Source organism: Sinocyclocheilus grahami, unplaced genomic scaffold, assembly GCF_001515645.1.
Source record: "Sinocyclocheilus grahami isolate Dianchi unplaced genomic scaffold, SAMN03320097.WGS_v1.1 scaffold428.1, whole genome shotgun sequence".
Classification (NCBI taxonomy): domain Eukaryota; kingdom Metazoa; phylum Chordata; class Actinopteri; order Cypriniformes; family Cyprinidae; genus Sinocyclocheilus; species Sinocyclocheilus grahami.
In genome coordinates this window covers 217,154-243,420 of record NW_015505607.1, presented here as the reverse complement: position 1 = coordinate 243,420, position 26,267 = coordinate 217,154, and the positions used below count along the sequence as shown (strand labels likewise).

Here is a 26,267-nt window from a genome sequence, read left to right as displayed (position 1 = left end):
ATATATAGAATTAAACATTTTTCAAAGGAAAATAATAATTTTATAATTACAAAATATTTCTATTTAAAAAAAAGAATCCTGAAAGAAAATCACAGTTTCCACAAAAATTGTTTTCAACACTGATAATAATAAGAAATGTTTCTTGAGTACCAAATCATAATGATTTCTGAAGGATCATGTTACACTGAAGACTGGAGTAATGGCTGCTGATAATTTAGCTTTGCTGTCACAGGAATAAATTACAAATTATTAAATATATAAAAATAGAAAAAAAAACTTTTTTTAAATTATAATAATATTTTACTATAATACTTTTTTACTGTATTTTTGATCAAATAAATGCAGCCTTGTTGAGCATAAGAGTCTCCTTTTTAAAAAGTTAAATCCTTACTTTTTGTCAGCTTCCGCTTTAAATATTTTCCCATAATGTTTGTATAAAGTTCTAAAACAATCATAACTGAGGATCTTATTTGATTCAATAAAGACCTGGAACCAAAAATAATTTACATGTATATTTTAATCAGATTTTCCTAGATTAGATCCCTAAGCTCAAGCAGACTCACCTCAATGTACAGGTAGTTGTAATCTCTCTCAGCAAGCTGGATAAACACAGCAAAGAGTGACAGAACGGGATGAGTACTGAAGAAAGTGCACTCGGACCAAACCACAGCCACCGAAAAGAGTGACAGAAGCACAGACAGTATACGGTAAAACCACTGCTTCAGCAAACACTCCCAGTACCACTCTGATGAAGGAAGCAAAAGACAGTAAAGGCAGGACAAACACTGACATTTGTTTCAAATATAGCATATCCACATCTATTAGAGCACCTACCTACTGTGGGCGTATAAATGTAGCGTCTGAACCAGCCGACAGGTTCTGGAGGGGCAAAGCTGTGAACGAACTGCCGAGAGGTACTGGTTTCATTCTTGGCAACATCCTCAAGATGGAAAGCCTGTTCCAGCAATATCTGCCACTGAACGTGTGTGCGATTGTACCGCTGGACTGCGTAGATTACCTAAGAAACCAGCTGTTAGTATTATTCCAGAGCAAATTTCAGAAAACACAGAGAAAAAAAATTGAGCAGTACCTGCTTGTGTAGTTTTGAAAGGCTTCTTTCAGTGGGATATGTGTTATGTTTATCATCAAAATCCTCATTGTCGTCCATGTTCCTGCCCATTTTCTCCTGATATTCAACTGGACACTAAAAACAATAAGCAGATTTCTACTAAAAAGAGGGGCATGATTACTTCAAATCACATATATACATAAAAATGCACCAGAAGACTGCTATCATGTTGTCCTCTCACCTTTCGGAGAATGGTGTCCACGTTCTTCCTCAATGGATGATTATATTTGATTGATTCATTGATTTTTCTCACTTCCTGTGATAAAAATACAAACATCTAAGACACAATGTTAGCTGAACGGGCTCAGATCTGGCATTGCCTTTCAAAAACCAGCTCATCTGGACTCATATAGTGTGAACGGATGTTTGTTTACAGTGTATAAACACACATGGCTTTCACCTCCATGACATCTTCTAGGTTCTCCTCTGAATCTGCCTTCTCTGTCATGAGCTTGGCCGCTTTGAAGTAAGTCTTGATGAGGAGGTGACCCTGGCGCGACGCCTCCCAATACGAGCGAGGGATCTCGACCAGGCCGTAGCCCAACAGCAACACTAGAAGAAACAGACCCCAAGTGTTGGCCGCAGTGATGCCGATGGTTTGCAGCTCATACCTGGTGAAGTGATACAGAAAAAAGTCAGTATGGAAAGCCAACAATGGAAGAATGTTCTGGATTGGTTTACAGACCAGGAGAGGTGCCACTGAGGATGCACGGCCACATAGATGAGAAGAGAGCCGAAGATGAAAAGGTATGTGCCATAATAGATGGCATTCTCAATGAGAGCCGTCTTGATCTTTCCAGTAATGGAGAATCCTCCAGAACGAGCATATGACTGCATGAATGGCAGAAGGAGCCTTGGAAGATCAACACTGTTATTAACCACTATTCTTACAGGTATAATACAGCATAGTTATTTATGCATTATTTAAACCAAGGGTTCACAGAAAATTTGTGAGAAAAGAATATTTACTGTGAAAAGTGCTATACATATAAATTTGAAATAAACTGAACATGTTCTAAAATTACAAGTAATATTTTCCTAATATGTCAATAATTTAAGTTGGCTTTAATACAATATAAACATTTAAAACAGCCAAATGTAAATTAATTATTAAATTAATCAAACTTACTATTATCCTCAGTTTAAATAAAGATCTTTATAAACGACAATGAGCTTTAATATTATTATTATTTTATTTTGGAAGGGGCACTTTACTTGGGGGTCCGTGGCATTATTATTAAATATTAGTATTACTACTAAATAAACAAAATAAGAAATATTACTAGTGTAATATTTCACTGTAAAATAAAATACAAATTAAGAAAAATAATAAAACTATTAATCATAATTTTTTTTATTTTACAGTGAAATATTACACTAGTAATCTATTGTTTTTTCAAATGAATTTAAATAATCGTTTTATTTTACCATAGAAATGTAAAATTACAATACTAATTTTCATGACTGTCAAACGTTAAAATATCAAGCTTTTATTTTGCTGGAAATCCAGGAGCCCTTAAAGCTTCTTTACTGTTGACAGTTTGAGAAAATTGTTGGTGCATGTTGTCTTTCTCAGTGCATAATAAAAGTGACCCAAACTCAAAGCATATGTAAGAGCTGCTCATGTGTAAATGAACACAGTGCCACAATTCATTCTGAAACAAGCAGCGCATACATTTATTAAATTAAATGGCAATCTTTATGACATCTCTTTTTGATAAACCATGTAGCGATTTCAGGGTTTTCCCCCCAATTAATCTTGCAGCCCTACAACAGATTTGTGTAGTAACCGTGACAAATATTTACCAGGAAGATTTAAGACGCCATTATCAAGTTTGTAAAGGACAAAGCTTTCTCACCAAGTAAGACACTGTGATGTCCAATAAACAACCCTCCAGAACACGGGCATGATGCCATCTGGAATATAGCTCCATGGTTTATAGCACACACGTTGGGTGCTTTGGAAAAAGGGACAGAATATATGTTCACAAACAGTTTTGTGCTCAATCAGAACAGGACTAACTGAATACATGGGCTGCAGGTGAATTCATAGGCTTACTTTTTACTGGCAGAGATGGAGGTATTTGGAGTTGTCTGGTTTGAAAGGACAGGGCTCACTGAGGGGGTCTGGGCATGTGCTTCGTAATCAATTAAACACTGCTTGTAGATTGTCTGAAAATCAATTGCACAAGTTGCCGAGTTGCATCAGGAATTAACTGCACTGGACACTTCTATTGAGTGGGAGCCACACTAACCGTGCTGACATCCAGGGGAAGAATGAAGACGATGAGAAAGCATAAATACCAAGCCAGCAGTGTGCCAAAGAGAACCATGCGCTGCTGCTTCTTGAAGTCGCCATAGCGATGCAGGAGGAAGAGAGCCAGGGAAAAGACCACAACAATCTCTATTCCCAGCGCCGCCCCACTCATAGTGCACACCGCACTCCTCTCACTCGTCTTGGGACTGAGAACAACTGCAAACAGAGAAAGACCAAAAGACAAATGACATGCAACAGGAAACAGTTAAAAACCACATGAAATGAAAGTTGGGGTGGGGGATTTCAAAGAACTCCTCCCTTATGTTTTTAATACACAATAGCCTGTTTGTCACGCTTCACTTGAATTTCTGCATAAAAAAGTGAGGTTAAATATTACCATAAATACAAAACAATATCAAAATCTCTACTGAAGATAGTTCAAATTTACATAATCTATAAACAATTATGTAAACTGTATTTTAGCAAATTGTTTACTGTTATGATATCATGTGCATTAATTCAAATACTTTTTTATTTGAAGTTAACATTATTTGAATGGGTAACGGGTTGAATTTTTTTATTTATTTAATTGATTCGACTGAAGTGTTTGACATAAATGGAGCGTTTTAATGGTTACAAAACATAATCATGTGCCCTCAAGGCCCCTTATTAAAATACAGGTACATCTCAAAAAATTAGAATATCATGAAAAAGGTCAAAAATTTTTGTCACTCATTTCAGAAAGTGAAATCCATATATTATATAGATTCATTACACAGAGTGAAATATTTCAAGCCTTTATTTCTTGAAAGCCAGCCTCAGTCCACTCCTTGTGAAGCTCCCCCAAATTCTTGAATGGATTTTGCCTGACAATCCTCTCACGGCTGCGGTTATCCCTTTTGTTGGTGCACCTTTTCCTACCACACTTTTTCCTACCACTCAACTTTCTATGAATATGCTTGGATACAGCACTCTGTGAACAACCAGCTTCTTTAGCAATTCACTTTTGTGGCTTACCCTCCTTGTGAAGGGTGTCAATGACTGTCTTCTGGACATCTGTCAAGTCAGCAGTTTTCCCCATGATTGTGTAGCCTACTGACCCAAACTGAGAGATGATTTAAAGGCTCAGGAAACCTTTGCAGGTGTTTTGAGGCAATTAGCTGATTAGGGTGTGACACCATGACTTTCCAATATTGAACTTTTTTCACAATATTCAAATTTTCTGAGACACTGGATTTTGGGTTTTCATTATCTGTAAGCCATAATCATCAAAATGTCAAGAAATAAAGGCTTGAAATATTTCACTCTATGTGTAATGAATCTATATAATATATGGATTTCACTTTCTGAAATTAGTGACAAAAAATATTGACCTTTTTTCCATGATATTCTAATTTTTTTTTAGATGTACCTGTATGTACTTATGTGACGGGTATTCAAACAATTCATGGCAGCTGACAGCAGATTATGCATCTCAGAGAACCTTTTATTTTTCCGCATTTGATCGTAAGGACTAATTATGTATAATTCTTGATTCATTCACGCCTTAATAATCTTATGCAGACAATCAAGTTAGTTTAATGGGTGGGATGGGAAGCAGTGATGGGCTTATTTCCGCGAATCGTTCTTTTCAGACAGAACAGGTTCTTTTGAGCTTCATAATGCGTGTCGAAGTCGTAAACGCATTTCCATTACTAACTCTGGAATGACATTTTGCACCATTCTCACAATGCTTTAAAATAAATGCAGCCCGACTGGTTTTGAATCAGGTTTTTAACCAAGTCAGCAAAAAAGATCCTACTCAAAAGAATGATTCATTCACTAATCCGACATCGCTAGAATAAAGCATACACATTCAAACCTAATACATTACGTGCAAGGCATTCCTATTTATACACAACTGTTTGATGACAACAAACAAATCTGTCAAGCAAAATCTCCTCTCCAGCTGATCATTCGGGCTGTGTCCGTGTTTTGCTCTGAATCATGGGATCAAATGAATTCGCCTTACCTCAGATCTGCTGCAGAGAAATATGAGACGCAATATACATATATCCTAATTCAATCCCAAAGTAAAAATCTATGGCATTGCGTGATGATAAAAATTACCTGGAGGAAATCCACATTTCCCCGATTTCCAGAAAACAAACGTCACGGCTCTGACGCGTCTTATGGGCGCGGCCTATTTTCTTCTGGTGTTATCGGCCAGACGCCATAGGTGCATATCGCCAACTACTGTGAATGAGTGCAAATAACCTGATATGCAATATAAAATAGTTTTATCAGCAGTTTGGGGGTAATGCTTTACAATTAACGCGAGTTACGTAATCAGATTACTTTTTTCCAAGTAACTAGTAAAGTAACGCATTACTTTTTAATTTACAAGAGAATATCTGAGTTACTTTTTCAAATAAGTAACGCAAGTTACTTTTTTTCCAATTTATTGATTGACAGCTCTCCTGTCCCCATGTTGAGAGAAATCAGAAAATGTTACTGTAGATCTAAAATAAATATGAATATGCATTAATTCATCTCACTCACTAAAAAAAACACACACAGATTCAGTATTCCTCAAAATGAATAAAAATAATGCAACCCAGAATATGACGTGAACCTGCAATAATTAAATGTTAAACAACACAAATATCCTTTATGTATTTAATCCCATTCTATTAACCAATGTCTTTTGCTTCTGACCTTCGATGATCCAGTTCATACTAATAAGCAAAAATGACTCTAGACAAACATTTGTTTGGTTTTTTATTGCTGAAGTGTGTTGAAATTTCTTCTTCTGCATTCTACTGTACGGACGTAAATTTACTTTCCCTTCAGCCTGAGGCTTATTCATTTCACTTTTGGTGTGAAAAGGCTTTTATATATTTGCCAAAAATATAACTTTTTTATTTTAAAAACAAACAAGCAAGCCCTGTCCAGATTTTAAAGTAACGCAAAAGTAACGTAACGCATTACTTTCCATAAAAAGTAACGACGTACCGTAATTAGTTATTTTTTTTATGGAGTAACGCAATATTGTAATGCATTACTTTTAAAAGTAACTTTCCCCAACACTGTTTATCAGCAAAAAAGGAAAATTTAAAAAACACTGTTTAAGATGTTTAGTCTTTTTGGGGCAGATGCTTTAATTATATAGTTTGTGTGTAAGATAACGCCTTCAGTGTCCTAGCTGTAAATTAGTTCTAAAAAAGTGAATTATTATAAAATGATTCTTTGATTTTCATTAAAATGGCCTATAGAAAAAGTACTGATGCTGCCTAGAAAAATTGCACAGTATAGGCTACATTAAAATTAGTACCAAAAATAGTACATTATAACAAAGAGAATATGCGTACGTAGGCTATATGTTGCAGAAATGTTGACTTATACGAAGCAGATGTGTAATCAAATCTGCTGGGGGAAAAAATTATTACTTTTTGATTCTACAAAGGCAAGGCCAGTCCTGTAGAGGGAGCGCTGTGCTTAAAAATGTGTATCACCCATAGAGGTATCACCATGTCACCTGACAAAAACAAGAGGTCGTTTAGCTTGAACAGAAGGGAATGTATATATATATACATATATATATAATTTTTATAGTTTAATTTGCTTTTGTGCTTATCAAATTAAAGATTTCTGCTCACCAGGTAAATCATTTATAAGGGCCATTCGCACCGCTTTAGTTCCAGAACTAAATGTACAGTACTAAAGTACTAAATTGTCAAGGACCTGGAAATATTGTGACCCTTTCCTGCATCGCTGCCCAAACGATGATTAGCATACTTAAACTATAAGTATAGCTCTTACCTGATTTAACAAGGGAAAAATGAGAACAGGAATAACAATAAAACCAAAAACAATGTCTGAATGCAAAGCTAGATTTCTTTGTGGCCTGTTCTTCGTATCTTGCTTAATACATCTGCGATGATTTGACATTTAAATATGCACATAGTTTCTTACACAGACGGACGTTTGTGCTGCATGCAGAGGCGGACATAGTACTCAACTCCATTACTTGAGTACAGTTACTGCTGGTCAAATATTACTCCATTACAAGTAAAAGTTGTAAAGACAGATTTTTACTTAAGTAAAAGTACAGAAGTAATTGCTTTTATAAGTACTTAAGTAGCAAAAGTACATTTCCTTTTTTATGTCAATGCACTGTTTTATTGTTGTACGTAATACTTGCAATACTTCTGAAGCAACTTAGAATACATTACACCTACTGAATACACTGACTAGCTTGTAGTATCTTTGGAATAAAGAACTTTTAGAATGAAACCTATGGGGGAAAAAACAAAACAAAAATAAATAAATATTTAACACCCCCACAAAAGCAGGATGGTAGTTATCTCACACAGCTCTGACAGTGTGTGCACACATCTATGTGTAACCATTCAACCACATTTGAACAGAGTGGACAGTGAAATTGCTGTAAATACAGAGTGATAAGGAAGAAACAAAATCAAACCTGCTTTAGAACCCAGCAACACAACTGTAGCTGTATAATTTTACAACAGAAACACTGCTTTAACAAAAAATGCAAAACAGCAAGACATATTTGACATCAAAACTAAAATTTTAAAAGTGCTGTCTAATCGCTCTTGTGGTACTTTGATGTCACACACAGAACGGTCTGTGCAGTGCTGCTTCAGTCAAACACCTATTGTGTTTTTTTAGGAGATGCACAACAGTTCTTCTGTGGCTTTATAGGTAATATTTTCACGTACACAATTTAGGCAAGGCAAGTTTAATTATATAGCACATTTGGTAATTCAAAGTGCTTTACATAAAATAAAGTAAAATAATCATAAAAAATAATAATAATCACATTGATAATAATGGAAGCTGATTCCATCTGCGGGGTGGCAAAATAGCTAAAAGCAGATCCTAGGTAAATCTGGGTATCATCAGCATAGCTGTGATAGGCAATTAGATTTTTTCTCATTATTTGACTTAGTGGGAGCATATACATGCTAAGCAAGAGTGGTGCAAGAATTGAGCCTTGTGGGACTCCGCATGTCATAGACGTCCACTTAGACTTATGCTCTCCTATACTCACATAATAACCTCTCCCTTCTAAGTATGACCTGAACCATTTGAGTACCATCCCAGAAAGCCCGACCCAGTTTTCCAGTCTCTCTAGAGGTTAGAGTTTGAGTTATAATCGACAGTGTCAAATGCAGCACTGATATTTTGCCAGAATCAGAATGTAAGCGAATATCATTTATTATCTTAATGAGCGCTGTCTCTGTGCTGTGATGCGGTCGGAAACCAGATTGAAAATTGTCCAGGTATCCAGTTTAAGTATTTGTTCAGCTGATTAAAAACTACCTTTTCAATAATCTTGCCTATAAAAGGAAGATTTGATATTGGTCTATAATTGCTCAAAATGTTGTTATCAAGATTGCAAAAATCTGACAATATTGTGTCTAATATATACCACAATATTATCTTCTTATTATTGAATTGTTGTGTTCAAAACAGTGTTTAAAAAATGCTGGAAAATCCTTTCATGTAGCCCTACAAGAGTGATTACTGATAAACTGTCTGAAAAAAAGAAAGTCACGTTTTAGAGAAGAAAAAAATCACCCACTGACTTTCAAAACTGCTACATAGTAACAACTTTCTACTTCGAGGACATTGATAGAAATGTAGTGGAGTGAAAGTACAATATTTGTCTTTCAAATGTAGTGAAGTTAAAGTCATAAGTTCCCAGAAAAAATAATACTCAAGTAATGTACCGATACTCAAAAAGTGTATTTATAAGTACAATACTCAAGTAAATGTACTCAGTTACTGTCCGCCTCTGGCGGCATGATATATAAATAAAGTAATATAGGATAATTCACTGCTGTAACAGCGCATTGCAGTTATAATTCGTGATTTTTGTTGACTGTCGTGATCAATTACTGATAAACTGTCTGAAAAAAAGAAAGTCACGTTTTAGAGAAGAAAAAAATCACCCACTGACTTTCAAAACTGCTACATAGTAACAACTTTCTACTTCGAGGATCTTGATAGAAATGTAGTGGAGTGAAAGTACAATATTTGTCTTTCAAATGTAGTGAAGTTAAAGTCATAAGTTCCCAGAAAAAATAATACTCAAGTAATGTACCGATACTCAAAAAGTGTATTTATAAGTACAATACTCAAGTAAATGTACTCAGTTACTGTCCGCCTCTGGCGGCATGATATATAAATAAAGTAATATAGGATAATTCACTGCTGTAACAGCGCATTGCAGTTATAATTCGTGATTTTAGCAATTCAGTTGAAGTGATTGCTGGTTACAAGTTCGAAGAATTTAACAATCCTACTTTGATTCCCATTCAATGAAAAAAGTTATTTGTTACCTCCAGACACTATATTTTCATTATTCCAAATAATACACGTGTGCGGGGAGAAATTATGTTTAAAAGCAATCTTCCAGGATTCTAGAGCTTGTTTATGAAAATTTGAGAGTTTAATAACTTACTACACTTAAAGTTACAGGCAAAACCATCTCGGGAGCCATTATCGTGGAATGGTCAGTTGAAGTGTTTGTGAAGTGGGGAGTAATACAAACTGAACATGCACAAAACTACACTATGTTAAGTTTTATTCGTTTTATGATTTATTCTTATCAAAGAATGTCACTGGAAACCTGCAGCAGTCACGTGGTTGTGTGCGAAAACGAAGCTTCGGCTGTCACAGATCACGTGGTTATGGCAAAATGAATCAGGCTCCGGTACAGTGAAATAGAGATATTTCTTTTCTTTTCTTTTTTTTTTATACAAGTTTCGAAGCCTCGGTGCCGAGCGTCACATCACTTTTCGGCGTCCTCAAGATAAGATTTGTCGATCAATACGACCCGTTCCATGTGAGTTTGAAACACTATGTTGTGGCGATTGGATGAATTAATGCCAGGGGGTTCACCTACGGGTCTACAGTATTGTCTTTTCACAATCAAGGTTCATTTATGAATGAATGAGCATGACGCGTTTGCTTATTAATTGTCCAGATTACACAGTATGTTGAGTTCGTTGTGTCGTTCGTAAACGATACTGTAACTGTATTGTATTGTATTTAGTCGTACGTACTTTAATAACTCATGTTGTAAATAGCTCTAACATATACTAATACACTATTAACGCTAAAAGTATGTGGGCACCCTAGGGAGGGTCTTTTCTGTTTTTGCATGACAATGTCCTTGTGCACAAAGCGAGGCCCATATAACGTTAGAAGTTATTTACCGAGTCTGCTGTGAAAGAACTTGAATGACCTAAACAAAGCCCAGACCTGAAGTCTGCTGAACACACTTGGAAAGAATTATAACTCCGCCAACAACATTGAACCCCTTTGACTCTTATTTTACACTCATAAATCCTTTCAAAACAAAATATTTCAGAATATTCTTTTCTGTGTTCCATAGAAAAAAGCCAGCCACATACAGGTCTGAATGTGAGTAAATTATGACATACATTTAATTTTTGGATGAACTATCCCTTTAATGCTAATCACAGGGTTATTGTCATTCTGAAACAGAAAAAGCCCCTCCTCAAAATAAATGTTCGAAACACACAATTCTCTAGAATGTAATTATATTGTGTTGCATTAATATTTGTTTTCATTAAAATGACTGGAACCGCCAGCTTTCCAGGTCTGACTACTCCAGGGATTTTTGTCATTGTTGTGTTTTTGACTTACAATAAATTAGAGCTTTCGGTAACACTTTATTTTAGTGTCCTTGTTACACTTTACACATACTTACTATAGTAATAACAGTAAATTATGCATAATTACAAGCAGCTAATCCTAACTATGTTATACAAGTACATGTTGATAACTTGTTAATTAAATGTACATTAATATTACTTAGTACTTAAATGTGTAATTACACTGTAAAAAGGGAAAATAAATATTGTAACATTGACATTGTTTGTATTGTTTTATTTTCAAATATTAGTAATGTCATTTGCAACACTATCAAAAATAGAATAGAAATGTATGATGCCTTTTCTTTGGGCCTCATCTTTTTTCTAGTGATACACCAGAATTTCAGCAACTGAAAATATGCAAAAAAATAAAAAATTGTAGTAGCAATATGGAAAATGTACTTGTCTAAAATATTGAGAGGCAGTTTGTTGTTGAAAAACTTTACTTTTAATTTATCATCTGAGAACACAACATCCTAAACGTATGTAGCATGACGATTTCAGTTCTGTGGTTATTTTATTACAGAAACTTACATTTTGGTTTTGGTCTTTGGCTAAATGCAAACATTAATTTTGGTTTTCTATAAAAAAAAAATTTTTTAATGCATCACTAACCTTTCTCTTTATTTCTCTATTCTTCTTTAATGCCAGCTTGTGCAAGCTGATCCTCCTGGACATCCCAGCCCTCATCACAAATGGCTGAACTGGAAACACAAGTAGTCGAAAAGCTTTCTGATCCTCCTGAAGAAGTAAGTCAAATGACAGCTGTGGCTATTTTGCAGAATGACAAAAACAGCTGCATGTTCACCTTCTTTCTCTCCCTTTTTCCAACAGCTTTTACTACCAGAAGGTTGGAAACAGACGCTGCCAAAAGAGCAACATCTCTGGGTCAGTAAGACTCTCTTCAGCAGAGATGCATCTGGGAAGTTAAAGCTGACTGAACCTCTGCAGCTGTGGTGGTCACCTCCAGGACCCCAGTTGTTGTATTCACAGCCTCCTCCTTTTCCTGACCCGTTCTTTCACAGCAGGCTGTTCCTTTGGATGCCTTGTCGCATGTGGGCGTACAGGCTGCTGTGCACAAAGCCCAACTGCCGTCGTCTTGGGAATCATTTGAGGCCTTGGGGACTGTACAGCACTGTCCGGAGGGTTTTGGACATGAGCGGGTGGTATTTCATGGTCACGGAGTACCTGGAGTGCTGTTCTTGCAGGAAAAAGGTGGCGGGCTGGTCGCAAGACATCCTGGATCAATTAGATCTCATCCATCGTGAGAAATTCCCAGCAGTCTTGACTTACAGGTTAGCAGAGTTGTTTGACAGCCAATAAATACTCTCAGAAAAAAGGTACAAAAGCCGTCACTGGGGCGGTACCTTTTAGGTACTAATATGTACACTTTAGGTACTTATATGTACCTTTAAGGTACCAATATGGACTGTTTAGGTACAAAGGTGTGCCTTTTGAAAAGGTACCGCCACCAGTGACCGCTTTTGTACCTTTTTTTCTGAGAGTGTACTGTAAAAATGGGTTTGATTTTGTGTTATGTCTTTTGTTCAAAGGTTGTCCTGCGATAAGGAGCTTGTTAGATTGATGCGGAGTCAGACACCGGGGAAGAGTGCGATGTCTCTGTATCAGCACCTTTGTGTGCGGCACAAAGAGCAGTGGCTGGCTCAGTCCGCAGAGTATCTCTCTGTACTGGACAAGTTTCAAGATCTCAGCACTGTTACTGCCAGGCTGCCGCAGATGATGCCAGTGCCTTCTCTATCATTGCTGTTGATGGTATATGCAAAGGATGTACTGACACGACTCGGAGAGATGAAGGCCAGGGTCACTTCCATCTACGGCTCCATCCTGAAAATGGTCTCCACCGAGAAGGTGAGCAGACACAACTATATTTTATGCATTTATTAATACATACATTCAAAAGTTGCAAAAAAAGTCTCAATTATATGATTAAAAATACAGAAAAAACATTTGATGAAATATTATTAAAATGTAATAACTGTTTTCTATTCCAGTGATGCAAATCTGAATTTTCAGCAGCTATTACTCCAGTCTTTAGTGTCACATGATCCTTCAGAAATCATTCTTAATATGCTGATTTGGTGCTCAAGAAACATCTTATTATCATGTTGAAAACAGTTGCATAATATTTAAATATATACAGCTGCATTATATATATTTTTTTTCAGGATTCAGTGATTAATACAAAGTTCAAAAGAACAGCATTTATTTGAAATTTAAATCTTTGGTAACATTATAAATATCATTAGTTCTGATTTAGTTTTGATCAATTTAATGCATTTAGTATTCATTTCTTAAAAAAGTCTTCCTGACCCCAAACCTTTGAACAGTAGTATATAAGAATTCAAATGATAAAGAAAAGATAAATACGATAAAAAGAAAAGGAAAAATTGTAATCATTCTTTCGTATGAAAACGAAATTCTTTCATCTTGAAAACCATTTTCAAGGCATAACTAAATTTAATTACCCTAAAAATGTCATGTGATGTAACAATCAAATAAAGTACTTTACATACACCTTTGAATACATGTGAGCTACATATCTTAATTATTAATAATGTATTAGCAGTCAACTGTTATTAATTCACTCATTCGTAAGTCTTTTGGGGAGTCACACCACATTTTACAACCAGAAGTAACATTGCCATGTTATAAAGCTACCTAATATTTTAAGAGACTTACTGACCTTGACACAGTCATGAGGATCTGCAGGGCTCCTTTTTTCATCACTGACCTATATAGCACTGGAATTCATCCAATTTTGTAACATTTACCACTTCTTTTCATCCATCTTTAGGTCACTAAGAAACATGATTCATCTGTGTGGTCCACAAACGTGGGAAATGAGAATGGGCAGGTCCTAATATGTGTCCTGACACAAACAGTGGATGAGGGCCTGCTTCCCATGTGCTCCGGCTTGATGGAACGTTACCGGCGAGCTGGAAAGCCTCCTCCACAAGTCCTCTATGTTGACCGAGACTGTTGTTCATCTACGGGCAACAGCAAAGTGGAAGCCATGTTCTATGAGTGGGACCAGCTGGTCGTTCGACTGGACGCGTGGCAGTTCATGATGCGGTTCACTGCAGGCGTCACCTCAGAAAGCCACCCGCTGTACGGCCCCTTCATGGGACAGCTATTCTCCTGTATCTTTGAGTGGGATGCTGAAGATTTAAAAAGACTACAAGAAGCCAAAAAACAGGAGCTGCGACAAACTAAGGATGTCAAAACATCCAGCAAGCCCACTGCTGAAGAGTTAGTAAGGCACTGCCGCCACCAGACACGTGAGCCTCAGGTGGCCAAGCAGCTCATTCAACAGCTGTTCAAAGACTTCATGGAGGCTACAGACATCATGGGCAACAAACTGTTGGACCAGGAGAGGGTGGAGGAGATCTGGCGAGCCCAACAATGCCACCTTTTGTGTATCCAGGACCCTCCAGGCATACAGCTTTACAGAAAGGTTGGAGAGGTGACCAGAGGAGGGCTCATTCTGCCCCTCTATCACTGTGCACGTGGCATAGGATCCCTTGAATCATTCCATCAGCATCTGAAACACTTCATACCAGGTTTGCATGACCCAAAAATAATGTGTTATTTGTGTGAATTATGTCAACATGAATTCAGGATTTTTTTAAATTGCTCTTATTTTTTTTTAGGTACAAGTACAAATGACTTGCACTTCCATGTTTACCTGTTAGAAGGGGTAGTGCAGTGGAACGAGGCCCGATCTGTTGTTGTAGATGAAAGCAGTCCACTGCAGCACTATGTAAACCGTCTGAGTCAGAAGTTTCTTGGCCGTAAACTGATTAAAGAACACAACAGCCCCAGAGAGTACTCTGGTAATGCATTTTATGTCTTTCTTGTTTATGTGTTTCTCTTCAAATTCTTCTCAGTATTTTCATGTGTTGATATGTTTTTATGTGTACAAATTTTTTTTTTAAAGATCATGTGACACTGAAGACTGAATTAATGGCTGCTGAAAATTCAGCTTGCCAACACAGGAATAAATGAAAAACAGTTATTTTAAATTGTAATAATACTTCACAATATTACTGGTTTACTGCATTTTTTATCAAATAAATGCAGTCTTGGTGATCATAAGAGACTTATTTCAAAATATTAATCTTAAATTTTTTTTTTTTTAAATCTTACCAATCCTAAACTTTTGAATGGTACTGTATGTTTGTCATGCTGTTCTGGTATTTAGTAGTATTTAGTTTTTTTTTGTTTTTGTTTAATACTTAACCACTCTGGTAAATCTGTTGGCTCAATGACACGGAAAAGGTGTCACACTTATGTTTACAATCACACAAACGCCTTACTTCTGACATACTGTTTGCACAGGTGAGCTCATAGGGGTGGAGTATCTTTATTCTCAAGCCAACAGAGTGTTGGAGGTTGACTACCTTATGGATCCCGATGCTACTGATGGGAGTGATGAGCATCTGGAGGGAGACCTGGAATATGAGGATTCAGACTTTGATGACCTCAAATCACCACAGTTCTTGGAGCTCAGCCTCAAACCACATCAGCCCATTCAATATCAGGCAGCACTTCTGCAATCACCTTCCTCTGGCCTCTCAACATCGCAGCTGGATCCAATCGTGTCTTCCACATCTGGGCCCATAAAGGACGAGCCTACCGCTGCAGACCAGTTCACACCTCAGAGCATCTCACAGGAGGATGATTATGTAAGTGATGTTCACTGTAAAAAAAAAAAAAAAAGGTTCCAAAACTTTACAATAATGTTCCATTTGTCATTGATGTTAACAAGAACTAACAATGAAAAATAGTGTTAATTTCAACATTTACATTAATACATTTACAAATAATACTTCATTAAAATCAAAAGTTGTATCTGTTAATATTAGTTAATGGACATGAACTAACAATAAACATTTGTATTTTTATTGACTAACATTAAAGAATAATAAATACTGTAACAAATATGTTGCTTATTGTTAGTTACTGCATTAACGTTAACTAATCAGACCTTATTTTAAAGTGTTACCAAAGTGTTTTCTGCCATGTGTTTGTGTTCATAAGTTTATAAGACATTTTTGTAATAGGAAAGACTCTTTTTCTCAGGAAAAGTGTGTGGGGCCTGATGGTGTTTCTGGATATGACCATGTTATTAACCTAGCCAACAGTCTGGTTGAGTTTCGAAATCATGGATTTGTCACAAAGCGAAAGGTGGACGAGATTGTCGCTCTGTGGGATAAGCTGTCAGAGCATGACAAGGGTGGTGTCATCCACTCAGCCCAACCCGAAGACAGACTGTGCTTAAACAACAGCCACAGTGATACCTTTGTGACTCCATGCGTTGATGGTCTAAAAAGGTATGTGTGACAGACAATTACAAAATTGGGCCTTTTTTATTTTTATTGAAATATTATTGACATTTTTAAAAAATTACTTTTGTTCCACTGATCTGCTTCAATGTCAGCCGCCTTGTCACTGCCATTTGCCTGGCTCTCAGCCGCATCCATCCTGCTGGTCAAACCATCGGCGGTGTCAGGGTCAACAGATGGGCTGCCATCCTCCACGACTACATCACGATCAGGGACATCGTCCAGGACAACACTGCCATCTCCAGACGGACACGTATACAGCTGCTTGAGATAAACCAGCGAACACTGTGCCAGTGGTAATTGATTATTAACATGCAGTTGTATATTAATTATATTTACATAGAGATGAATTACTGTATCATGTTTTCTGTACACAGGTACAACGCCAGGAAACAGAGGCAAGAACAGTTGGTTTTGCACCAGTGCACTGACAACATGAAGGCTTCTGAGCCTCTGTTTTCTGTACAACACAATGTTCCAGAGCCCTTTCAACATGGACATGTAGTCGAAGTAATTAAAGTAGTGATTGGGGGTCCCGAACCTCCTGATGTCACACTCTTTCAACCAGACCCAGAGCAGAGAGCTGCTGCCACCGGGTTCCCTAGTCCAAAGGTGCCTAGGACGACTGCTTGGCGACGGAGGAAGGCAGAGGAAGAGGCAGCCCAACGGGGGTTACCCTTGAAGCGGCCTTGTGAACAGTATGTTTGTAAAAAGTGTGGCAAACCAAAGACAAAACAATTTGGTCACAGCCAGTTCCGCGGCATCCACTTTTGTGCCAAAGCCTCTGGAAAGACTGTAAAGCAGTGGATGGAGGAGATGAGGAGGGCAAAGTGAGCTCCTATTGTTATTGTAAGTGAGCAAAGTATTGTTTTTATATACTTTGTTTGTAAATACTTTAAAAGTACTCTTTAGGTAATAGCCAAAGATTATTTATAGTTTTTTTTTTAAATAAAGGCCTTTTTATTCTCATCTCAGTAGATATTTCTTTCTTAAATGACCACTTTTAACATTATTGAAATTGATTTTAATTTCATAATTTGTTGTAATTGTGTATACGATAGCTATGGTGAACAATCTCCATACGTTTTGGGGTCTTTTCCTCTTGATTTAAGTGTCGCTTTTTGTATTTATTAAAGATTGGTGTACACATGGAAAGTGCATACACAATACACCCTCACAATAATTAATTATATGCTGCTTTAATCAACAATTTTGAATATTTATTTACAGTTATTTTATAAAATTTCACCAGAGGCCTTATTACGTAGACATAAATAATAAGCAAAAAGCGTTATAACAATATAAATGGAACTGTAATGAGCCATTTGAAAATGAAATAACAAAGGCATGCCTAAAAAAAGAAATAAACTATGTATATGGTTTTACCACACGGGTCCAAATTGTATTATTTTTTTTTTTACTATTAATATTCACATCAATTTTATACATACTTGTCTTGAGTAATGTTTAGTAAGCTGCAATAATTATAAACATGAGATTGTACAGGATACACTGGTGTGGGGTAAATTTATCATCAGCTCCAGAAGATGACTGGACTGTATCTAAGTGGATTTGTTCCAAGCGGAACTCCTCGTGTTTCTAGGCCTTTTCAGGTTCTGTGAATCTGTAAGAGAGAGAGTTCTATGTTCCTAAGGCCCAGGTTCCTATGTCCCCAGAGTCCTGTGTCCTATACTCCCAAGATCCTATGTTTCTAGGGCCTAGAGAAAACCTGGGAAGTGTGGAACATAGGACCATGGGGACTGGGGAACAGAGAAACCCAGGAACTTGGGGAAAAAGGACCATTGAAACTATGTAACACAGAACCCTGGGAACACGGGACTCTTTTCCATGAACCTGGGAACACAGGAGTGACTCCATTTACCACAGCCAAACTCAGACAACTTCACCTGCAAGGTCGCTGTATTAATGTTCCATGTATATCACTGTGATAAACACCATGATCCGATTTGCAGCCTTCATGGCCTGGAGAATTATCACATGTGCAAGATTTTGTTCCAGGCGACCTTTGTTTCACCTAAATCTTTAACATCAAGGGAGTCATTGTTTTGTTCTCCAGTTTTCATAGTTCACCAGATTTACTGTATATGGAAAGTAATAAAACACATGACAAAGAGTCCCAGGGTAATGGTAACACATTGAACAAAGAGTTAACCCTGGGAACACAGATACACGCCCAAATCAGACCATGTTACACAGGGGTCCAGAACTGACACAATCAGGACTGTTTTATCTGACTCATCAAACCACTCATAGAATTCGATGAGGGAGCTTCTGGGAAGTTCTTTCATATTAACCAATAGAACCACTTCCATATTCCGATGGCTAGGATAGTGTTAGAGAAAGCTAGAGAAAAGTGTTTATAGGTTAGTTGGATATCTCTGTATCTATTGACGCATTATTTCCACATCACATATCATTTAGACGTAACCTATATTATTGTTGATAAAACAGAAAAGTTCTATTGTGCTTCAAACTAAATGTACAATCATTGCGATTTTCAAACTTACCATGCAATTTTATTTGGTACTGGCCATTTAAAACTAAATTTGATGGCAACCTGTTGTGTAAAAGATGAAGAACAAGAGAGGAAGAACTTATGGTAGCACTTTATTTTACAGTCCTGTTCCGTGTGTACATACTAAAGCAATTGCTATAACTGGGTAATAACTAGGTATTAAACCTGAACCTACATCTAAACCTAACCTTAACCATGCAGTTACCTTATAATAATACCCACTATTTCTTAGATAAGTACACTGTAAGTACACAGCAGGGGCGGACTGGGACAAAATTTCAGGCCTGGAAATCTCACAATCACCAGGCCATCCCATACACCCACAACAAATTCTGAAACAAATTTTTTTTTTGGGATGGCCATCACATAAAAAATGTTTAAATCCTTAGGCTGGGGACATGCAAAATAATTAAAAGTTATCTCCTGAACTGCACCTTCACTTCCATTTTCCTTTTCAGTCGCTTAGTTTCTTCTGATATTTTCTAAATTACCTAATGTCAGAATTATTACAATAACAATTACATCATTACAATATCTTTATAGTAAAATCCTAATACTGAACATGTTAGTGCATTATAATGAGTCATACTCATATTATTCCCTTATGAAAATTAACCATTGTTCATTTTTGTAATGGTTGTGTTGTTGTCTGCCCTAGCTCTCTCTAAACCTATTATAAAACGATGTGAATATTTGTCTGCTAAATTACAAGTGTAACATTACAATAGATAATAATGATGTCCTTTAGCATACAGTGTTTTGAGTGATGAGTTATGGGGCTGCTACTGCTAACATGTGCTAGCAGTTTAATACTTAACGCAGTAAGCAAAGATAAAACTACAATAATAGCCTATTTACAGATGAAACTGACCTGCTTTCTTCCAAAAGCACCTAGCAACAAATTTAGCAATTTTAAAAATGTATTAGGCAACTTTTAGCAACTTTTGATAAGTGACTTTCAGACAAAAAGGCATACATTCTTTCATATTAGCATAGCAGATTGTGCTTTATTTTTACAGACTTTTCTTAGAGTGTAGCATACTAACTTACTACTAATACACTGCTTAAAGAATAATTGTGGAGAATGTGGAGAATTACTAGGTTACTAGTAGCTATTAAAAAAACTTAAATTGTAATCATTCAAAAATGTGTAAGTGTACAATAATTCAGTGTATTTAAAAATAGTTATTCATATTTTAATATTATATCATGCATGTTACAAACAAATCTAAATTGACATATAAAATTTTTTTTTTTTGCTGCGATCTGATGATGTGACTCGTACTAATGTCTTTATACAGCCTTTAATGCTGTTGTAAATAACAACTAAACATACATTATTTTAATTTGATCAAAACAGTGGGCACAGATTTAGAGATAATGGTCACAAAAGAAAGGAAGAGAAAGTGTGGTCCACTCCGGTGAGAATAAGCTATAGTTTATTTTGATTCAAAATCTTGACCACCATTCACTGCCATTACAAAGCAGGACATTTTTTGATAGAACTCTGATTGTATTCATCTGAAAAAAGAAAGTCATATACACCTAGGATGGCTTGAGGGTGAATAAATCATGGAGTAATTTTTGGGTGAACTATCCCTTTAATGCAATCAGCTCAAAATTCAATTCCATATGGACCTGGGAAGGGCCCAGAATTCTCTTCATTTTGGGTCAGCCATTGGATTCAAACCTGGGAATGGTATACAATTTTGTGTAAATTGTATGGTCCATCTCTAATATAAACATCAATACATTATTATTGTGTTATACTATGCCACAAAACTATTTTTGTGAAAAATTTGCTCTTATTCATAGAAGGAGCAGGATCCATCATGTCAGAACAATCTTGTAAAATTAGGTTATTTAACATCTTACCGTTTCTTGATTTAAAATTACTAAATTGAATGTTGCTCAAAAGACTTTTAAGATAGTTTTACAAGACTTCTTTTACCGATTCTTTTAGTCTCTTTGGCCTCCCTCCCGGACCTTGTGGTCCGAGGCCAAAAATCTGGGGGCCCCTAGAATCATCACGTTACACCCCAGTTTTCCATAATAAAACAAAACATTTAATCTAAGGGGTATTGTGGTTTAACAATTTTCTCTCAATTTAAAAAGTAGCTATGACTTTCTCATTTCTTGAAAGTGATGACAGAGAGGGTTAGACAAAATAGACCTGACCATTCCATCCCCACGTGTTCTCATTTACAGTAAGCAACTGTATCCGTGGAAAATGTCTGACTGTAACCAAATGGCTGTAAATTTACAAACCTATAACAATGAAAGCCGTTCTGACCCCGTTCCCCTCCTCCATGACACAGTAAGAAAATATTTGTAAACAACGGTTTAGTACCGTTTCAAAAAGACTGTGAACTGACAGTATTTTTCATTGTAGAGTTGTGTCTAAAATGGCCCTTAAATAAAAGGCAATTAAAACTGAAAACCTGTAACGTGTTTAACATGTAATACATTTACAGACATGTATTAAGCTCTCCCTAGTGTACAAATGTTGTATTACAAATTTTAGTGTCGTTCTAATGTCTCATGTTCGTCCATATAATGGCAGTGAACACTGACCAGCTTCAAGCTTTAAAAAATGCAGAAGTATAATGAATGCGCAGACTATGAAAGCGTAAGCGTAATTTATTCCTGTGATGGCAAAGCTGGGAGAACATAATTATGCCACTAGATGGCGACAAGTGAGTGTCTTTTGAGTGCCATTTAATACTTAAACTAAGGCAAAAATACATTAAAAACAGGACTATTGTGATATATTATTACATTTGATTATTATTACATTTTAAAATAACTGTTTTCTTTTTTAATATATTTATTAAAAATTACTTTTATTATTTTTATTTCTTTCTTTTTTTTTTTTTCCTGTGATGGCAAAGCTGAATTTTCAGCAGTCATTCCTCCATTCTTTGATGAATAGAAAGTTCAGGAGTAGCATTTATTTTAAATAGATGTTTTTTTTCAGTGCATGAAGAACATTTCTAATAATTGGAGAGAATATCTCTCTTAAATGCGTCATAGTAGGGGGATTTATTCCCTCTTAGGTCACCTTAACGTTATATTGCTCTGGGCCCCTTACCTTTTCAAATACGTTTAGACAGGTATTGGTGGGTCCTGTTGTTTACTATTGGTCATATCTGTCATATTCTACATAACCTGTAATTTCTCCACCTTGATCTAACTACCACTGGCATCATGCTGATGGCTTTATTGATAAAAAAAAAACCTATAGGATAAACAACTGGCTACATTCGGCTTTGCAGATAAAAATTGTTAGGAAAAATGACAAATTATTGGAAATATTCTAAAAAATATATATAGATAAGATATATATCGTAACTCAGCTGAAGACATTTAAAAATGCTTTTTTAAGCTTCAAAAAGTATTTTGTGACTACATTATAGGCCTACATGAGGATGTTAAATTGCACACGACTTTGGAGTAGAGGAAGGTATTGATCTTGACCTCAGACTGAATGTTTCTAGTGGCTGTTGAGTTGAGCTTTGAGGTTCACAGTGTTCTCACGGCCTCTGCTGTTCTGAAAGGAGAGTTTCCTGGTCGTTCAGCCCTTTATGCTCTTCTGTGAGGAAGGCGGCCGCTCTTTGTCCCGGAGGGAGGTTGTGCACTGTCTGTGGGGGAGGGTGTGTGACATGTAACCAAGAGCGCCTCTGCGTCATACCGAGCGGTCCAATCACAGCTAGAAGAGATGAGCCTCTGATCTACAGTTCAGAGAAGGGTAGGTTAAACCTACACAAAACTACTGGTTTTAAAATGTCCTGGTTTTAAAGGTTTACAGGTTTAGGTCAGCATGTTTTACAGTCACATTTGATACAAGTGAGCAGAATAAGTAATTTATCCACTTACCACCTATGAGAAACACAGCTGGGAGTCAGTGGTATATCTAGCCCTCGTCCGGGCTCTCTGTTCGTGCTTGCTTCGGCAGCACATATACTAAAATTGGAACGATACAGAGAAGATTAGCATGGCCCCTGCGCAAAGGAACCTGACGGATCTTCTCTGAGGAACCTGACGGATCTTCTCTGTAGCCCCCCTGTGTATGGAATAAGAGAGAAACAGACTAATATTAGCGTAGATGCCATTCTTCTAACAATGTAGCAAGTACATCGGGTGTTATGAGAAGTGTTCCTAATTGGTTGACCTAATTAATGCTAAAAATCCTTTACCGGATTTGAATATTAGAAGCACATTAGTGTGTTATGTGTAAACCAGGTTAAAGAGATGGGTCTTTAATCTAGATTTAGAAATGTACGGAAAAAATCAGTTTAAGACGTAATAAAACAGACGATGAACACTATTAACAGCAATTAAATCATGTTAAAAGAAATCATGTTGTTTCAGGGTTGGCATCATACCTAAAGACAACGACGAGTTAATAATATTGAGAAGCGGTTCTTCTGCTACAGGTAACAAGTCTTTCAGTAATTTAGTGGGTACAGGATCTAACAGGCATGTTGTTGGTTTAGATGCAGTGATAAGTTTATTTAGCTCTTCCTGTCCTATGCATTATTTGAATTCAGGAGAGTCAATGGTATGTTTGGGCCAAACATTGAAAGACCAATAGAACATTCTTGACATTTTCTTAATTCTAAGATCTTTAAAGAATGCAGTCAAGGTTTTCAAAGTATATCACCGCCTGAGACTAGATTAGCAAAATCTCAGTTTTATTTGTTATTAACATTACATTTAGTCATTTAGCAGACGCTTTTATCCAAAGCGACTTACAAATGAGGACGATGGAAGCAATCAAAATCAACAAAAGAGTAATGATATGCGAGTGCTATAACAAGTCTCAGTTAGCTTAATACAGTACACCTAGCAAGTTTTTAAAAATCATATAATAAATAAAAAGAAAACAGAAAGAATAGAGCAAGCTAGTGTTAGAGGCCTTTTTTGCTTTTGTTAATTGTACAATAAATAAAAAGAAAACAAATAGATAGAATACAAAAAGATTAGAGAAGCATGTTTTTTTTTGTGATATTCAATTCAATTCAAGTTTATTTGTATAGTGCTTTTCACGATACAAATCGTTGCAGAGCAGCTTTACAGGAAATTAAGTGTCAGTGGTGACTGTGTCAAATTGATGTACATATGGCAGAAATGTACGGTAAAATTCAGTTAATGATGTAATCAAACAGACGATGAACACTATTAACAGCAATGATTATATGTTGCAATCAAACTTGGTAGTGTATGTTGTTTCAGGGTTGGCATCATCTGAGGTCCTCTGAGGGGTTGGCATCATCTCTTCTCAGGTGTTCTGGATCCAGACTGAAGCTTGTGTAAATCCTAGTTACATCCCGTGGCAAAAAACAGAGAAACAAATAGAGACATAATTAGCGTAGCTGCTGTTCCAACCAAGCAAAAATGATTTGTTCAACCCAAGATAAGGAATAATAATGTGCATTTGATCAGATATAACTGCAGTACAAGATTATGAGATGCATTATTTGAATGCTTGGCCAAAGAGATGTGTCTTTAATCTAGATTTAAACAGAGAGAGTTTGTCTGAACCCCGAACGTTATCAGGAAGGCTATTCCAGAGTTTGGGAGCCAAATGCGAAAAAGCTCTACCTCCTTTAGTGGACTTTGATATCCTAGGTACTACCAAAAGTCCAGAATTTTGCGACCTTAGGGAGCGTGATGGATTGTAGCGTGGTAGAAGACTAGTTAGGTACGCAGGAGCTAACCCATTAAGGGCCTTATAGGCAAGTAATAATATTTTGTAACTGATACGGAACTTAATAGGTAGCCAGTGCAGAGACTGTAAAATTGGGGTAATATGATCATATTTTCTTGACCTGGTAAGGACTCTAGCCGCTGCATTTTGGACTACCTGTAGCTGGTTTACTGAAGATGCAGGATGTTCAATTGTTCACCACAAGACTAGTAATGTGCACTAAAACGTAAGTAGGGTCATTTTTGATTTCATGACGACTAATCATTTTCAATACCACTGGCAAAACGAACACATACTGTATACTGCCATATAGATATTTTAATATTTAAAAAAAAATTGTACATCCATTTTTTCAAGGCAATCATTATTTCAAGCTTTGAAATTGGTTTAATCCAAGTCTTCTAAAAAGACACATTCGCTTTATATGATGAACAGATTTTAATATAGGTTTTTATTTACATACATATAAATATTGATCTATTACCATTACAAAAATCTCAATCTTAAACATTTGCTCATTCTGTGTATTTGTGTCTTTAAAATAAGGTGACTTTGTTGCAAAAGCTTACAGCACAAGGAAGCTTGATTTCAAATTTGATTGAATTTGCAAAAAAAGACTAGTACACATTCAGTAATAAAATTATAAAACAAATGACCTCAATTCTGTTGAGGTCTCCGAAATATGACACCACTGAATTTTTATAAGCAGTGATTTAAGAGCCATATATGTTAGGCCTATTTATTTCGATAAATAGAACATCAATCAGATGGCTTTGACCCTAATGTCTGTACAATGTAGTGATGCAGTTAGGCAGACTAGGATATTTATATGTACAAATCAGACAAATATCCCATTCCAAAACATTTCTAGCATAAACTTACATTGTAAAGACATTAAAGTTCCATCTTTGATTGTTGAAAGACTTTCTGGTGCATTTCACTGGTGCCAATACAATTTCCAGTAGGATTTTCATCTGTCAGGCGTGGATCTATTCTGAATGGTTGATAACTTTTGACAAAGGTTAATCCAGGAGCAAAGATAATTAATTTCTACTTTAAAAGCACGGAGAGATCGCGATTGCACAGTCTACGCACAAGCAATGATTGTCGGAGTGAGAGGACAGGCCGCTCATTTGTATAAATTAGGCCTATTTGAGAGCTCGCATCCAGTTTTCTGCGATTACATGACTGTGTTCTCATGTTACAATAAAGCCCTCGCCACATTTGCGCGGGAATGATTACAATTATGCGGAATACCTGCAATCCCGCGCGGACATTCAGACTCTGTAATTGACAGGAGGCGGATGCGTGTCAAACTCACTGTCGGAGAGCAAAGAGAGACGCAGCTTGGAAAAGCGCCGGCTTTTGCCGGTTCAGATATCAGGGCTTTTATTGGTCCGTTCACGGTCGGCTATCTTTAAATATCTACTGAAGTTATCAGTTACCGCTGAAGTGCCGTCAAAGGTTTGAATATCAATTCAAATTGTGGGCGTACTCAGTAACGAACTATGATTGAAAAGTAAGGAAGTATATTATTTTGCATAATTTATACTTAAGTACAAGTAAAAGTACAGCTTT

The 26,267-nt window shown here is 36.4% G+C and overlaps 2 protein-coding genes across 2 annotated transcripts in view; one reads left to right on the top strand and one right to left on the bottom strand.

The window, feature by feature from the left end:
• Positions 1 to 5,554, bottom strand: part of lmbrd2b (LMBR1 domain containing 2b) — a 20,831-nt gene extending 15,277 nt beyond the window's left edge. Inside the window, exons 1-10 of the mRNA XM_016233313.1 lie at positions 5,496 to 5,554; positions 3,385 to 3,602; positions 3,189 to 3,301; positions 2,989 to 3,087; positions 1,815 to 1,982; positions 1,530 to 1,740; positions 1,311 to 1,385; positions 1,091 to 1,204; positions 835 to 1,018; positions 564 to 745 (exon numbers count right to left, since the gene is read on the bottom strand). Of these exons, the coding sequence (XP_016088799.1) occupies positions 564 to 745; positions 835 to 1,018; positions 1,091 to 1,204; positions 1,311 to 1,385; positions 1,530 to 1,740; positions 1,815 to 1,982; positions 2,989 to 3,087; positions 3,189 to 3,301; positions 3,385 to 3,558 (1,320 nt within the window). The 5' untranslated portion in view covers positions 3,559 to 3,602; positions 5,496 to 5,554. The remainder of the gene's footprint in view (positions 1 to 563; positions 746 to 834; positions 1,019 to 1,090; positions 1,205 to 1,310; positions 1,386 to 1,529; positions 1,741 to 1,814; positions 1,983 to 2,988; positions 3,088 to 3,188; positions 3,302 to 3,384; positions 3,603 to 5,495) is intronic.
• A 4,544-nt stretch (positions 5,555 to 10,098) lies between these two features.
• Positions 10,099 to 17,605, top strand: LOC107551631 (uncharacterized). The gene is made up of 10 exons (XM_016233311.1): positions 10,099 to 10,242; positions 11,729 to 11,826; positions 11,912 to 12,372; positions 12,631 to 12,946; positions 13,893 to 14,658; positions 14,749 to 14,931; positions 15,437 to 15,783; positions 16,181 to 16,431; positions 16,539 to 16,739; positions 16,821 to 17,605. The coding sequence occupies exons 2-10, from the start codon at positions 11,773 to 11,775 to the stop codon at positions 17,275 to 17,277; spliced, it is 3,036 nt and encodes a 1,011-aa protein (XP_016088797.1). The 5' UTR covers positions 10,099 to 10,242; positions 11,729 to 11,772; the 3' UTR covers positions 17,278 to 17,605.
• The last annotated feature ends 8,662 nt before the right edge of the window (positions 17,606 to 26,267 follow it).

What these genes read in the sequence shown, in the direction of transcription:
- LOC107551631 (XM_016233311.1), top strand. Translation starts at nt 11,773, where the DNA reads ATGGCTGAACTGGAAACACAAGTAGTCGAAAAGCTTTCTGATCCTCCT. An exon ending in CAGCCCCAGAGAGTACTCTG is followed by an intron (nt 14,932 to 15,436) that starts GTAATGCATTTT and finishes CTGTTTGCACAG; the next exon opens with GTGAGCTCATAGGGGTGGAG. An exon ending in TGCGTTGATGGTCTAAAAAG is followed by an intron (nt 16,432 to 16,538) that starts GTATGTGTGACA and finishes CTTCAATGTCAG; the next exon opens with CCGCCTTGTCACTGCCATTT.